We start from the raw sequence: 14,570 nt of genomic DNA on the forward strand, positions 1-14,570 counted from the left end.
AATAAAATAAATAAATAAATCAGATTATTAATTTTCTCTGCAAGGAATATTTCCTAAACTCCTGGGGAACCCCAAAGATTCCAGAAAACACTTCCTGGTTCCCCAGGTAAAAGCTTAAATACATGCACTACAGGCAGAAATTATTATGCAATATCGCCCATTTAAACACCGAAAACTACAGAAAGACACAAATGGTTTATCAACTTCTTTTTAATTCAAAGATTGCCCTAAATACGGCAATGTCTCCTATCATCTTTTGTAAACATACATCAGACTTGAAAACAGAAACACAATATATATTCTCTTTCAGGAGAAGCTGCAAAATAATTCTTCCATCACTCCTGAGTTTAAAGACCGTGATTCATTCCTTAATGAAGCTGAACCATGTTAAAACATAGTAGCCCCCCCCCCCCAGCTTTAATGGGGAGGGATTGATGGCTTTTTATTCTTGAACCATGCAATGTAAACTTTTTAATTAATGTATCCTTCAAATCATGAAAGCACTGACCTACAGTTATAAAAACCAAAAATATTACATTCACAAAAGGAAATTTTGGGAAATCTATTGGGTCATCTGTAAATGGTTGAGACACCCAAAGCCTCTGCAAAAGGATTATGACTAAACATATTTCAATTCAACAGAAGAGATTCCACAAGTCAGCCCATTCATAAAGTATTACAAATAAAAGTATCCCAGCTGACACAGAGGAATCCAGATGGCAACTGGGAGGGCTCTGAGGAAGCAGGGAAATTCAGAAGCTGCTCCTGGAATAAAACACACACCTGGTTTGGATCACAACACTGCATACTGTGAAAGCTTTAAAGTGTAGGACCCAGTCACTTGTTTTAAAAATCATGAGCTTTACATATGCCTGTAAATGATTTTGCTTTGCTTTGCTTTGCTTTGCGTTAATTCCTTGTTGATTATTTCAGATTAATGTCTTGGTTATTGATTAATTGATTGAAAGGAGGTAGATTTTACTGGAAGGGATAGTTATCCAAGGCACACTTGATCCATGGCCAATTGTATTCTGCAAGGAGAAACAATGGTAAATTATTAAAATCTTCATAGCACTAATGTTTTATAGATCTAAATTTTATAAAGTACCAACCACTAAAGCACATTTTCATAGAGCAACAATAAAAATGTCTACATCTGGAAGTTGCCAGAGCTACAAGTAAATAAGGACTGACAATAATAGACCATTTGTGCTCCCCTTCTTGAAATCCCACTGAAATTACATTATAGAAATTTGAAAGCAAATTATTATTTTTAAAAAAAAAAAATAAAGTCACAAGAGGAGGAGGAAAATTCCATCCAGGAATGTCACTGCTATATCCTTTATGGCTAATAGGCCTTTAAAAAAACAAACAAACCTGGCCTTTGATTGTAAAAGGTTGCCTATCTGCAGATCAACAGATAAAATATACATGTGCTTTTTTTTTTTTACCTGTCAATGGGATACCCTGTTTCACAGACGTTGACCAAGGCATATAGCTGTCTCAGAGCATATTCATACTGAAAATGAATACAAACAACAGAAATTATTTTTCATGACTCAATATGAAGGTGTAAGAGATTTTCCTAGATTATTCCTTTTCAATGGATTTATCTTTTTTCTTAAGTTGCTCAGTTTCTGAAAAATCTGAGCAACTCCCAGCAAACCAACATAACAGCAGTAAAACCAAAAGCAAAACTGTTACTATTGACTGAAGCCAACCTGATGTACCATCCCTTAGAGAAAGGTGAAATACTCATCTTCAAATGCTCTCAAGAACTATGTTGTTATAGTTCTTCAGAAATATAATAAGAAGTGGAGGTCCAAATAATGGGATTCACTGTTCCAGTACTGAAAAACCTCAGCAGTGTGTCTCTGCAGATGGCATTTCCTCAGCAGTGGAACCCCTAACAAGCCGTCTTGTTAGGTGGGCAGATTCAACCTAAGGAGATGGACCCACTGATATATGCCTCAACCATGTGAAGCTTTAAAAGTGACAAGTAGCACTTTCAATAGTACCCGGAAGCTAGCTGGCAGCCAAATCAGCTCCTTTAGTAGTGTTTTGTACAAAGATTTTTGTAATTTGATTTGGTGCACCCATAACAAATGAGCCCTCTCCTGCTGGATCATCTGACACTTTTGAATGATCTTGAAGGTCAGCTCTTATAGAGCAAATTGCAACAGTTCAGATCTGAAACGACAAGGCCATGGTTGACCACTGGCAATTTTTTACGGGCATAGTTGGATCCAGCAGAGGACCCAATTTTCTACCATGAAGTGGGCTGGGCACACACCATACCAAATATTTTTTTCATAACGGATGATTTCAATAATTTTTCTTCTATTGAACAAAGTTGTACTTCACAGCAAATAAAAAATGTATGCTAAGAAGTTTTATCAAACCAGGAATAAGAAACCTTGATCTTTTGGATTAGAAGAAGCTATAATTTACAGCAGCCCCAACCAACTTGGCCAACAGTCAAGGATGCAAGAAACCCAGGCTCGGAAACACTATGCCCAACATATCTTAGAACAGGATATAAAATACACTACTTTCCCAAGGCTGCTGCAATACTATCTTATTCAAAATCAAAGCACCTTGACACAAGCCCTTGACAATTCCAGCTAACTTATTAAGATTGTAAGATTTACTTCTCGCTCAAGTGGAAAAACAAAATGCAACTATTTACACTCCTGGTCAACCAAATAACTAAACTGAACTTTTTCTTCGGATACAAATAGAACAGACCAGTTTCTCAATTTTACATAGTCCAAGAAAGACCAGTCCACCCTGGTATCTACCCCAACATCTTGAATTAACTTACCAAAGGATTGTGCCAGTTAAAGCAATGTTTTTTAAAGTGATCCATTGCTGACTCGTAACAGTCATAATTTCTGAGGCTCATTCTAGATGACAAGATTTTACTTCCATGCTCTTTAGAGCCTGTTATTAAAAATATGATCTTGTGCATTGACTCCTGAATCATCTGTCTGGCCTAAAAGAGAAAAATACAAAAGAAATGGATGTTTTTTAGGATCTTAAAAATATAACAAGAGGAAAGAATGAATGCTGGAACAACTTTCATTTTCTTTCAGGGCAAAGAAAAACAAGAACAGGCTTTTAGCTACCACCAGTGTGACTAGCAACTCAACGGCCGCCAAGTGAAACATAACAAATTTTGGATTTTACTTCAAAATTTTACTTTGTAATTGCAAGGACTGGTTGCAAAGTTATTTTTTCAACACTGTGTAACTGCGAACAATTGCTGTATATAACAGTCACTAAATGAGAACTGTCTGTATTCACATGCACGTGAATATTTTCCCTCCTACAACCTGACTACAAACATCATCGTAACAGCTTTTTAAGATCAAATTCGAGGAAAATATCTGGTTCAATGCCATTCATAACACTTAAATTCTTCGTATTATCTTCCTCCTCATTCCAATAGATGTTTCATGCATTTCTTTTAACTTTTAAACCAGATTACCGGTAACTCAAATGAACCAGACTATTTGCACTTCATCTATTTTTAGCTCACTGGCCGTTTACCATCCTTGTTTTTAAGAACATTCTTGCCAACTTCATACAACAAAACATCCAAGTGTAATGCTTCTGAACTCAGACTTTAAAACTTTAAATAATAGAAAAGTATAATGATATCAAATAAGACAAGACCATGTGGAGTTAGCAACTTACTATATATGGAGGACTATGGCAAATTAGCTAGCTGATCTTCCACTATCCCTGGTTAGTATGATGAACTTTAAATCAACAGTTCTCACTTCCCTAATTCAGATTAGAGACAGCACAGTTCTCCAGAATAGATGGTTCCTGACTCAACTATTACTTCTTTGAATTCTTGTAAATTCATGTTGTCAGCTTGTTTGCTGACAGCCTCTTTTTTATTGCTTTTGAGTTGTTTTTTTATTGCATCAGGGTTTATTCCAATGATTTTATTTTTCTGCAGTAAAGATGTGGTTGTGATCCTGGACCACAGGCCTCAAGTGTGTTAAGGGCCCTGTAGTGTTAAGGGCCCTACAGGTACAGTTTTACATGGTGTGACATATATTTTATTTCGTACTGTTTTAATTCTTTAATAACCTTTAATTGTTTTTATGTTTTATATTACGCCTTGTCGAGATGTGTGGCTATAATAATCAAATAAATAAGGTGCTGTATTATCAGCTGATTTTTTTCCTAGCACAATTCTAAAGCATCATTTTCTTCTCAAATAAAACAGTGAGTCAGCATTTTCTAAATACCGAAATACATTTAATAGCACATTTTTAATCCCCTTGGGTAAACAGTAGCATAAATTAAACATCATGCTAAATCATGGTATTGTTTATTTAGTTAATGCATTATGTGAACTTACCACACAGATTGAGGTTTACTAATAAATCAAGATTAAGCATGGTTTAATATAAAGGTAGGCAAATTTTTACTAGCTGGGAATCATATTTTACATTTGGGGAGGGGGCAGAGAGGATGAAATCAAGATGCAAAGTAGGTATGTAACAGTCCTAAGCAGGATATTCTTTGCCTGTTTGGGGCAAGGTCCCTTTCTGTAAAGCTTACATCATAAATGTTATATATTTCCCACTGTAAAAGGTGAGAGAGCCATGCTGCTAATTTTTTTTACCCCTATCAATGAAAGAGTTTCCAGAGGGTATGAACCCGTGGCTTCAGCTTACTCAGTCCTAGCTTAGCCCAATATGTCAACGTGGCATTTCTAACGGAAACACAAGACAGTCCCTTTCTACTGAAGCTCATATTGCATTTCCTCTTCACTCTTACCTCCAGATGTGTCTTCATCTCTTTCACAATTGCCTTTGCTTCATAGATGTCATTGGTGGCCATCAGTTTTCGCTTCATAATTGCAAGGGGCACATCAGGGCTAGGTGTGAGGTCATAGTGATCGACCGGCGGCAATGAAATAGGGATGCTGGAATTCTTTTTTGAACCCTGGAACTGCAATACTTTCATATGGGAGATAGACTGCAAGTGGAAAAATAAAAAGACAACCACTTCAAAAACGGAACGGAAGCACATTTAGGGGACTATTTTATAAAATTATTTATCAGGGGGACTCAATGGGGACCAAGTGAGCCTGCAGATCCTTGGTCACAAGGATCACATTGTAAAACATGGTCTCTGTTGGTCTACCTGGCACAGAAAAGATGAGCAAAGGAAAGTTGGATGCCACTGCAGATGGGATTACTGAGAGTGGTAGTTCAGCAAAATTGTGAGTTCCATTATTTCCTCTTCCCTACACTAAACAACCCCAAGCTAGAACTGGGAAGTTGCCAGAGTTTGCCCTATATATGAACTTAATCTGGAAAAATTGTGTTAAGGAAGACAGTTGGCCATTTGATATCCTCACAGATGTCAGGGCCATACCTATTATGGTGAGATGATCCACTGAAAGTTAGATCTTAATTAGAAAGTATAAAACAAGGAAGGTAAAGGATTCTCTGTCCCCCTCCCTCTTTTTTTCTTTCTTTTTCTTTCCATCTTTCAAAACTCAAATGTTAGTCTGGCATTCGAAAAGTTGCATTCCTTGCACAAAACTGCAAATAAGAATACTCAACAATGCAACATCCAAAAGATGTTTCTTTTTCTAATATAGCTTTTAAAATGAACTTTACAGAAGAAGTAGATGCCTATAGATCAGGGGTTCCCAGCCAGGGGTGCAAGACGATATTCCAGGGGATGCAAAAACTTGGGTTTTCAAAATTATAGTTAGATACATAATTCGTTGCTGTTATTTTAAACTTTTGTAAGGAGTGTGAGAATATATCAGAAGCATTCTAGGGGTGCGAGGTATAGAAAGGGTTGGGAACCACTGCTATAGAGAGTCTCAATCATCCAGGTCATGGTTATCCCAAAGGTGTTTTTCCAAAAGGCAACTGGACTTTCTTGAATTTTTTTTCTCTGAAAATGCTTCACTTCTTATCCAAAATGTTTTTTCAGTTCTGGGTAGAATGCTACTTTCACAAAAATCTGTCTCACTTCACTATTATTTATTACTCACAATGTTTCCATATTGCATCACATGACTAGTGTTGGTGTGGTTCCTCACTAACACAAACTGCCTGTGGAGGGTTTCTTTTTTCAAATCTTCCTGCAAGATGAAAAAGAAACAAAAACTTTCCATGCGATTAAGGCTTTTATGAACAAATATTCAAATACACTCTTTCTCTCCAGTTCTCAGTTAGAATCCTTATAATATAATCTTTAAAAACTGTTGAAAAACTCCCCAAGTGACAAATTATGCAAGAGAGTTTTAAGTTCAAAAGGAATTTCCACAAAACTCAGCATAGATCATTGGTTTTACATTGAAAGAAATTATGAGGAATATGCAAGGACCGGTGATTAATATTCAGAGAAATGAAAGAATATGCCTCTTTTAGACATTTTTGCAATACACTTTACTAATGGTATCCAGAAGTGCACTGAAGTTATCTTTCTCTCTCTCTCTCTTTAAGGCACCAGTTTCTATAAGGAAACAAAGCAACTTACACATTACGAAAATGGAGAAATCACCTGAGCCCAAGACCAGAGAGTAAAACCAAGTTTTTATGGCTCATTTAAAAGCAGGCAAGGTAGAGAGAGCTTGAATCTGGGGAGGAGGACCACAGGCAGATGCTGCAAAAGGGAAGGCACACTTTCTGGATACCAAAGGGCTGGCTCTAAGTTAAGGCCAAGTAGACACCAGCTTAAGGGCACCAAATGTTAGGAAGCACCAAATTTGAGCAATAAAAGAGCAAAAAGAAATAATGGTTCACTTGATGACCAGCGCAAATTTTGCAGAATTCTTGCCAACAATGGGTGCTTATATAATTAAGATTATTTACTGTGTAAATAGGGTAAAAAAGCCCCCTGCCTCCCCCCAAAATTGTCCAGGACTGAAAAATCATAAGTAGCTCATAGGGGAACTAATAGGTGCCTTTTTAAAATACCTAACAAAATCTGAAGATGAACCAAACCATAGAATATGACTTTACCTAAGGCACCATAATGTCTAGAACTGGCCCTGGATGACATTATTGGCCTTAGCTTCAATAGGTGGGTGGCTGAAGACGTGGACCAGATTGCTCTTATGTGACTTATCTCTGTGACCTCTCCCAGGAGTTCTGGGAGATGAAGCACCAGAAGAGGGAGACAAAGACTAATGAGACTGAACATGAGTAACAGCCCAGGTTCAGGCCTACATCCTGCCAATAAGTGTGGCAAAACATGATTATTTCTACATATTTACTATATCTGCACGACCCATTTAGAACGAGGAAGGTCAGATTCCAGGAGCCACCTACAGGGTCTTTCTTGCTATTCAGTGGATAAAGTAATTTGGATTCACTCAGAGTTGGACTCTGACTGATTAGGTTCAATGAACTGCCTGTGATACAGTCTAGTGATGTTAGGTGGATTGAATTTGACTTGTGATTCCTGATTAAGTGGACAGGGTCATTTAATTGTGAGTCTGGCCACCTGTTTCTTAAATCCAGGCTCCTCCTGTATCGTTAAGGTTGCCCCATCCTTGTTTGGGTTGCAACACAGGTCACTAATCAGTGCAAGCATCATGCCATTTTGGTGCTCTACAATCTGAACTGATTCAGGATATAAGTAATCCACTCCCTCCAGAGTTCTCTGGACTGCAACCCAACCACCTTCTCAACAAGGGGGCCAAACAAAAATTGTCTAGGATGGTTATCTGTGTCTAGCAATGGCCTTTTGAAGATGGGGCACATCAATGCCTCTTTCAAGGCTAATAGAATAAGCCCCTCCCTCAAGATGGCTGACACCACTACATGGACTCAACCTCATGTCAGGTGATTGGACTAACAGTCGACAGCATGCTGTCCAATTATTTCCAGATAATTGAGCAAGACTATGCCTTAACTGGACCAGCCTATTCAAAGTCCATCTGTGAGCAAATCCAAGTAACATGATCCCCCAGATGCCAATACTTTTCACAAAAGTCCCCCAGATGATTCTCTCCACATAAGAATAAATCATTTGGAATAGGGCCACTAGCTGGCTATTTGCAGATGCAATAAAAGCAAAGAAATATATATGTTTCATCTTTCTATTTCTATTTGCCACGATGTAATCCCTAATATGGGCTCTTGCACAAGCAAATACCATATCTTGGCAACTTACCACATCAGAATCTTCCATCCATTTGACACTGTACAAATCCCCAAGGTATGTTTGTCTCTTTTCATCATAGTAACATGCATATGAAGATTCATCAGGGTTAGATGCTGTTGTGGCATATACTGTGAAAAAAATGGATAAGCCCTATTGACTTGCTCAGGACAGAAATCAGTTATACTTGTACAACCTGACCAATAGTACAATTTGAAGCACTTGGATTTTAAGGTAACTTAAAGTCATAATGCATGTTCTTTTTAAAATCTTTCCACTTTAAATAAAATGAGAAAGTAAAAGGACAGACTGAACAAGGTAATCAATCAGTAATGAAATGTCTAAGATATGTTGGCAATTTCAGTCTGTGGGCACAGGTTAAATTGTCCCAGCTTGAATGGTATCTGAGATCTTTGCATTTTCAACAATAATTAGAGTTCTCAATTGATCATAGAATTTATTCATGTATTTAGAATCTACAAAAGGGACTAGGTGGCCCCACCTCCTAAATGCCAATGACTGTGCTGGTATTAATTTGAGAAGAACCTTTACTAAGTACATTTCTACATTTCAAATCTTTGAAGAATGTACCAATAATTATTTTTGTCAACAAGAAAGCCAAGAAGATGGCTTCATTCTGGTAGTTTAAGGTTTGATCTAGACATGGAAAAAGAAGAAGTCTGAAGAATAAAGACTATTTTCATACACATAAATAATGCAAATAGTTCTTTCGGACCACGAATGATTGATGTTGGCTTGCACATTTTTAATGGTTCTTCAACAATTTCAAAGTCAGTGATCCTGAGCACTTGAAAAGAACTACAGATACTGTTTATCAACCACAATTGGGATTGGCAACCACAATTGGGATTGTTAAACGAAGTCGTCACTAAGTAAAACCACAATTATGCGTATGATCTTGCTTCAGCCTTTCTTTGTTTTATAGACCTGCAAAGGTTGTAAAATGTGAGGTTTGATCACAAAGTTACTTTTTCGCAAGTTTTTTTTAGTTCTATTCACAAAATACTATTGGATGTCCCTCAAAATGTAAAGTAGAAAACCTGCACTGTTCAACCCAGACTGAAAAAAATAAATACATAATAAGCAAAAATGTCAGCTGATGACAAGTTAGCCAAGGTTCTCTATTTTAAAACCATAATTAACTAGTAGTGTAATTATATTGCCAGTACATATACTATCTTCTGAAATGAATTACAGTGGAAACTCGGTTTAACAACCATCATTTAACTTGATATAACCAACCAAATCTTCACTCTTCAAGTAAGTCAAGTCCATTATTTTTAGTCAGTCCATACAAATGTTACCTCACGTCTCAAGTACTGCCAGGTGCTGTACATGGGGCTACACGTGAACACCACTCAGAAGCTTCAACTGGTCCAAAATGTCCATGTGACCCCTTTGCTCTATGGCCATATTAATTGACAAGAGTACTTCTGTGGGCAATTCAAAGTGTGTTATCATGATTAGGGGACTGGAGGCTAAAACATATAAGGAACGGTTGCTGGAATTGGGTATGTCTAGACCAGGGGTAGGCAACCTTGGCTCTTTTATGACTCGTGGACTTCAACTCCCAGAATTCCTGAGCCAGCTGTGCTGGCTCAGGAATTCTGGGAGTTGAAGTCCACGAGTCATAAAAGAGCCAAGGTTGCCTACCCCTGGTCTAGACTAATGAAGAGAAGGACGAGGGGTGACATGATAGCAGTGTTCCAATATCTCAGGGGCTGCCACAAAGAAGAGGGAGTCAAGCTATTCTCCAAAGCGCCTGAAGGCAGGACAAGAAGCAACGGATGGAAACTAACCAAAGAGAGAAGCAACCTAGAACTAAGGAGAAACTTCCTGACAGTTAGAACAATTAATCAGTGGAACAACCTGCCTCCAGAAGCGGTGAATGCTCCAACACTGGAAGTTTTTAAGAAGAGACTGGACAGCCATTTGTCCGAAATGGTATGGGGTTTCTTGCCTAAGCAGGGGGTTGGACTAGATGACCTCCAAGGTCCCTTCCAACTTTATTATTATTGTTGTTGTTGTTGTTGTTGATCACTGCACAGTCAGCCAGATGTTCAGACTGGATTTGGCATTTTTGTCTACCTATCGAGTCCTTACCAAGGACCTGGGATAGACAGATGTGGACATTTGATAGTATTACAGATATTATTGTTGTTGTTGTTGTTGTTATTGATCATCGCACAGTGAGCCAGATGTTCAGACTGGATTTGGCATTTTTGTCTACCTATCAAGTCCTTACCAAGGATCTGGGATAGGCAGATGTGGATGTTTGATGGTATTACAGATATCATCGCAGGATGGAAGCAGTTCCTAGTAAGGCCACCTTTTGCAATTGACTAATGGCGAATTTGTCAATGCCAATGGTGTTCAAGTGGTGCTCCAGTTGTTTTGGGATTGCACCCAAGGCGCCTATTATTATTATTATTGTTGTTGTTTTAATGATGATGATGATGATGATGATGATGATGATGATGATGATTATAATCATCATCATCTATATGGTCTACATGGCATAGGACCTGGATATCCGGAGGGCCATCAGTCTCCCATGGTTTCTGCCTAACTGATACATTCCAGCCCAGTGGACATGCTCCAGGCCTCTCAATTAAAGAGTGTCATCTTTCAGGACCCAGGAAGCATGTCTTCTCTGTAGTGGTATCTCCTCTTTGGAATGAGGTCCCTCCTGAAATGCATATGGCATTCCAGAAGGACTTAAATACCTGGTTGACCTCCCAGACTTCGGGGTAGGGTGGTTGAGACTTCCCTGTTTGTGATTTATGTTTCCTTTGTTGTTGGACTGCCATCTTGACATTATTCTGTTGTTATTTTTACACTTGCTTTGGTTATTTTTGCATTCTGTAGTTTTTATGTTATTGTTGTGAGTGTCCCAAAGTAAAATGGAGTAAGTTTTCACCCAAATTGAATCAACAAATAAATGGGCACAAATTATATGAAAGTGTCAACTTTGCAAATTACTATAATTTCATAAATTAATGTCTATGATATAAATTTGGATTGAGAATTTTTCCTTCAAATGTTCCATTAAGCTGAGTTTTTTCTAGTGTTACTTATTAGTTCCACGTCAAAATACTGACTGATCACTTACCATTAATATTATTAGGTAAATTTTCCATCATTGATCCAGACTCACATGCTTCAATGTAAAAAACCATCTGTAATTTAAAGAAGACTCCATTAGAAATATTTTAGCAGTGGTTGGTTCATTATATTCACTTTTTTCCCTCTATTATATTGCCTTTTAAAGTAGCCCTCTCTGATCTGGAATCTTCAAGATATAATTCTTAGTCAGCACCTCTCAGTGATTGGGAATCCTGGCTAGGGAGTCACAGTTTTCACATATGTTGGCAAACACAAATTTTATAAGATGCTGAATGAAAGGCAGTTGAAACTCTTTCCAATCTGTTTGCATGTGAACATGGTACATTTAAACACAATTATTTTTAAAATCTCTATTTCAAATTGGATGATTTATTGTACAAGTTTCTAAGACATTGGGAATATAAATAGAACATATCGACTAAGTGCTACTTGGGGTCTCTAGATTAATAGAATTGAAGAAAAAAGGGTTCTGTTTTATCTTTTTCTCTGGAAATGAGTGTTCATATCAAGCAGAGAATAATATAAGCATCTTGTGTTTCAATGCAGGCATTCAAAACAGATGACAACTTAGCTATGTATCACTGTATTTCGCACTATACTTTTTTAAAAAAAGTGAGTTGCAATGACAGTATATTTGTATCTAGGGCTGACCTATGGGGTCCTTTGTTCTCTCTGAGCTTGGTGGTTTTCTTACACATTTCATAGGTAAACATCATCAGTGTTAGAAAGGAGTGGAGTTTGCTCTTATTTTATTTACATCTTATGTCCCAAATTAATTCTTACTCGTCTTTAATCATACCAGAGCTATAGCAGTCAGAGTACTGTGAAAAAGAAGCCTTCATAGAACTGGGCCCAGATTTAACATCAATTTCCCTTGCATTTTCCTCCTAATCTTGTGAACAAGGCCACATTCCAAGCAGCTTATTAGTGCAAAATTTATTGTATCACAGCATAGAACTGAATACTGTATGATTCCCAGGCACTTCAAAACCAAGATTTTCATGCAGTCGATTGCAATAAATAACAAAGCTTGCAGGTTTACTGCTATAGTACTATAATTCCTATAATACTTGGTAATACAATTGTCTAACTTTCTATAATGTCATCCTTTCTATTAAACTATTGTAAAAATAGTTGCAAAGCTACAAAGAAATTTTCTATGCTATTTTTATATCTGGAACATAAGAATTTTACCTTTTGGAACTTTTTATGATGGTACATATACCTAATTGTCTTGTTCAGGTGTTGCACCTTGAGCTGGAAAACAAATTGACCACAATTAGCTCTCATTGCTCTCAAGCAAATAAAATTAGAAACATACTGTAAGCATTCCTCCCCCCAAATTATATGAAACCCTTACAACTTGAGATATACACTGGCATAATTATCCACATATCAGAGATTAAAGAGAAGCCTGATTTTTGAGTTTAGTCCCTGTTTTGATAAAACCAAATTGCTGGAAGTAAAATAAATCTCATAAATTATCTAAATTAGAGAAAGAAGATATAAATTCAGAAATCAAAGCAATAATTATTTACATTCTATTTTTAAAATCAATCTAAAATATATACTACTTGGAAAATTCATTACAATTCTCAACCAACATACGTGCATTCTTTCATACTATTATTCATACATACACATGGACCTCCCCTCAATATTCAGAACAATTTCTGCAAGCATCCCATGTCAAATTCAGAAGCTGATATTCTGGTTTCCTTTTCATAAAGAACCAAAGAAATAAACACCGAGGAGTTTTCTCTCTCCCCCTCCCTTCCTCTCCTGTTTGGTTTCCTTGCAGACACACAGGCAGGCATTTTGTGTGGAAAAACATACATCATCATTTGGAAAAGCCAAAATTCCAGGGCCACCATGATCCGTGAAGTAAACAAATACATGATCCTTGGGGCCACTGCAAAACACAAAGGAACTCATCACTTATTTATAAAATAAATAAAGTCTATAAAATTACATTAGCAACGAAGTCATCTTTTGGGAACCTAGTCTGTCCTTTTTCCTATTACCTTCGTAATACTTTTCCTGATCCTGTATTCTTTACTGCTTCAGCATCACCCCTTAGCACGGCAAGGAAGTTCTCTGGCGTAACATCCTATAGGTCAGTACAAATTGAAAACTGAAATGAGCTCTTTGTTCTGAATCTGTAGCAAACAATCCATAACCAGCATATCTATTAATTTATTTGTATCCTGCCTTTATTATTATATATAATATAATAACACCTTCATTATACGTAAGCAACAGCAATGTTTCTCAACCAGAGGGATAAGCACAGTATAAGATGTGACTCCCATCTTTAAAAAAAAAAAAAGCCTGTTGGAGAGAATGATGAGAGCAGAGAAGGTATGTGCCAACTGAATGGCCTGAGGTAACAAAACAAAGCGTGGAGTCCAGGATTAAAATGGCCTTCAGGAGCATAAAAGCCTAAATGAAATAGCATTTTCCATAGTTTGCACTCTTATTATTTGGATGTACAATATTTTTTTATTTGGGTTTAATTACTGCTTTTATAACATCGAGCACTGTTTGAGCCCCAATTAGTTCCTCTGTTCCATATCATTCATGCAAGGAAATCAGACACTTACATCATTTGTGTAATCCTTTATTACTCCTCTGTATACATCTGTGCCATTTGGTCGATTAATAATAATGCCTTTGGTTGGATTGCTGGAAATGGAAAAAGAGTGTGAATACTACATGCACACATAAAATATCATAATCTCTAGAGATTTCATAACATGATCATTAACTGCTTTCGAAAGCAGAACCTTCTACAAAGCAAGTCTTATGCTAAATAAGGATTTAATCTTTGAGGAAAATCTAGTTTTTCTTTCAGGGAAGCCAATTTCCCCATCCTGATCCATTAAACTTTCTCCCTTAATTACCTTTTTCCTCCAATTTCATGATGATGATGATTGTTAGCCTCCAGGTAACAAAAAAATAAAAATACACATAGCAGTTCCAGACTTTTAGATACACATATCTTGTTTGCTGAGGTAGTAACCCCCCCCCCAAATCTTTGGTATTCTTAACATTAGTTCATTATCTTACCACTTATTTATTTATTTATTTATTTAATCCCATTTATACCCCGCCCTTCTCCCGAGGGACTCAGGGCGGCTTACAGGTAAATAAAAACAGTACAATACAATAGATATCTCTAAAAGCCAAATTAAAATATATATTAAATAACCTGTATTAAGTTTAATATTATAAAATCCCTTTAAAATCCCTATAAAATCCCCCCCTAG

General features: G+C 37.0%; 1 protein-coding gene across 1 annotated transcript in view; it reads right to left on the minus strand.

Annotated features, from left to right (window-relative positions):
- Positions 1-192: 192 nt before the first annotated feature.
- LGMN (legumain) overlaps positions 193-14,570 on the minus strand; it is a 25,148-nt gene continuing 10,770 nt past the window's right edge. Inside the window, exons 4-14 of the mRNA XM_015827430.2 lie at positions 13,905-13,986; positions 13,326-13,411; positions 13,138-13,213; positions 12,496-12,558; positions 11,288-11,354; positions 8,166-8,285; positions 6,038-6,126; positions 4,801-5,001; positions 2,825-2,995; positions 1,452-1,519; positions 193-1,031 (exon numbers count right to left, since the gene is read on the minus strand). Coding sequence (XP_015682916.1) covers positions 995-1,031; positions 1,452-1,519; positions 2,825-2,995; positions 4,801-5,001; positions 6,038-6,126; positions 8,166-8,285; positions 11,288-11,354; positions 12,496-12,558; positions 13,138-13,213; positions 13,326-13,411; positions 13,905-13,986 — 1,060 coding nt within the window. The 3' untranslated portion in view covers positions 193-994. The remainder of the gene's footprint in view (positions 1,032-1,451; positions 1,520-2,824; positions 2,996-4,800; positions 5,002-6,037; positions 6,127-8,165; positions 8,286-11,287; positions 11,355-12,495; positions 12,559-13,137; positions 13,214-13,325; positions 13,412-13,904; positions 13,987-14,570) is intronic.

Source organism: Protobothrops mucrosquamatus, unplaced genomic scaffold (genome assembly GCF_001527695.2).
Source record: "Protobothrops mucrosquamatus isolate PMUCROS unplaced genomic scaffold, P.Mucros_1.0 scaffold3688, whole genome shotgun sequence".
In the NCBI taxonomy this organism is placed as follows: Eukaryota; Metazoa; Chordata; class Lepidosauria; order Squamata; family Viperidae; genus Protobothrops; species Protobothrops mucrosquamatus.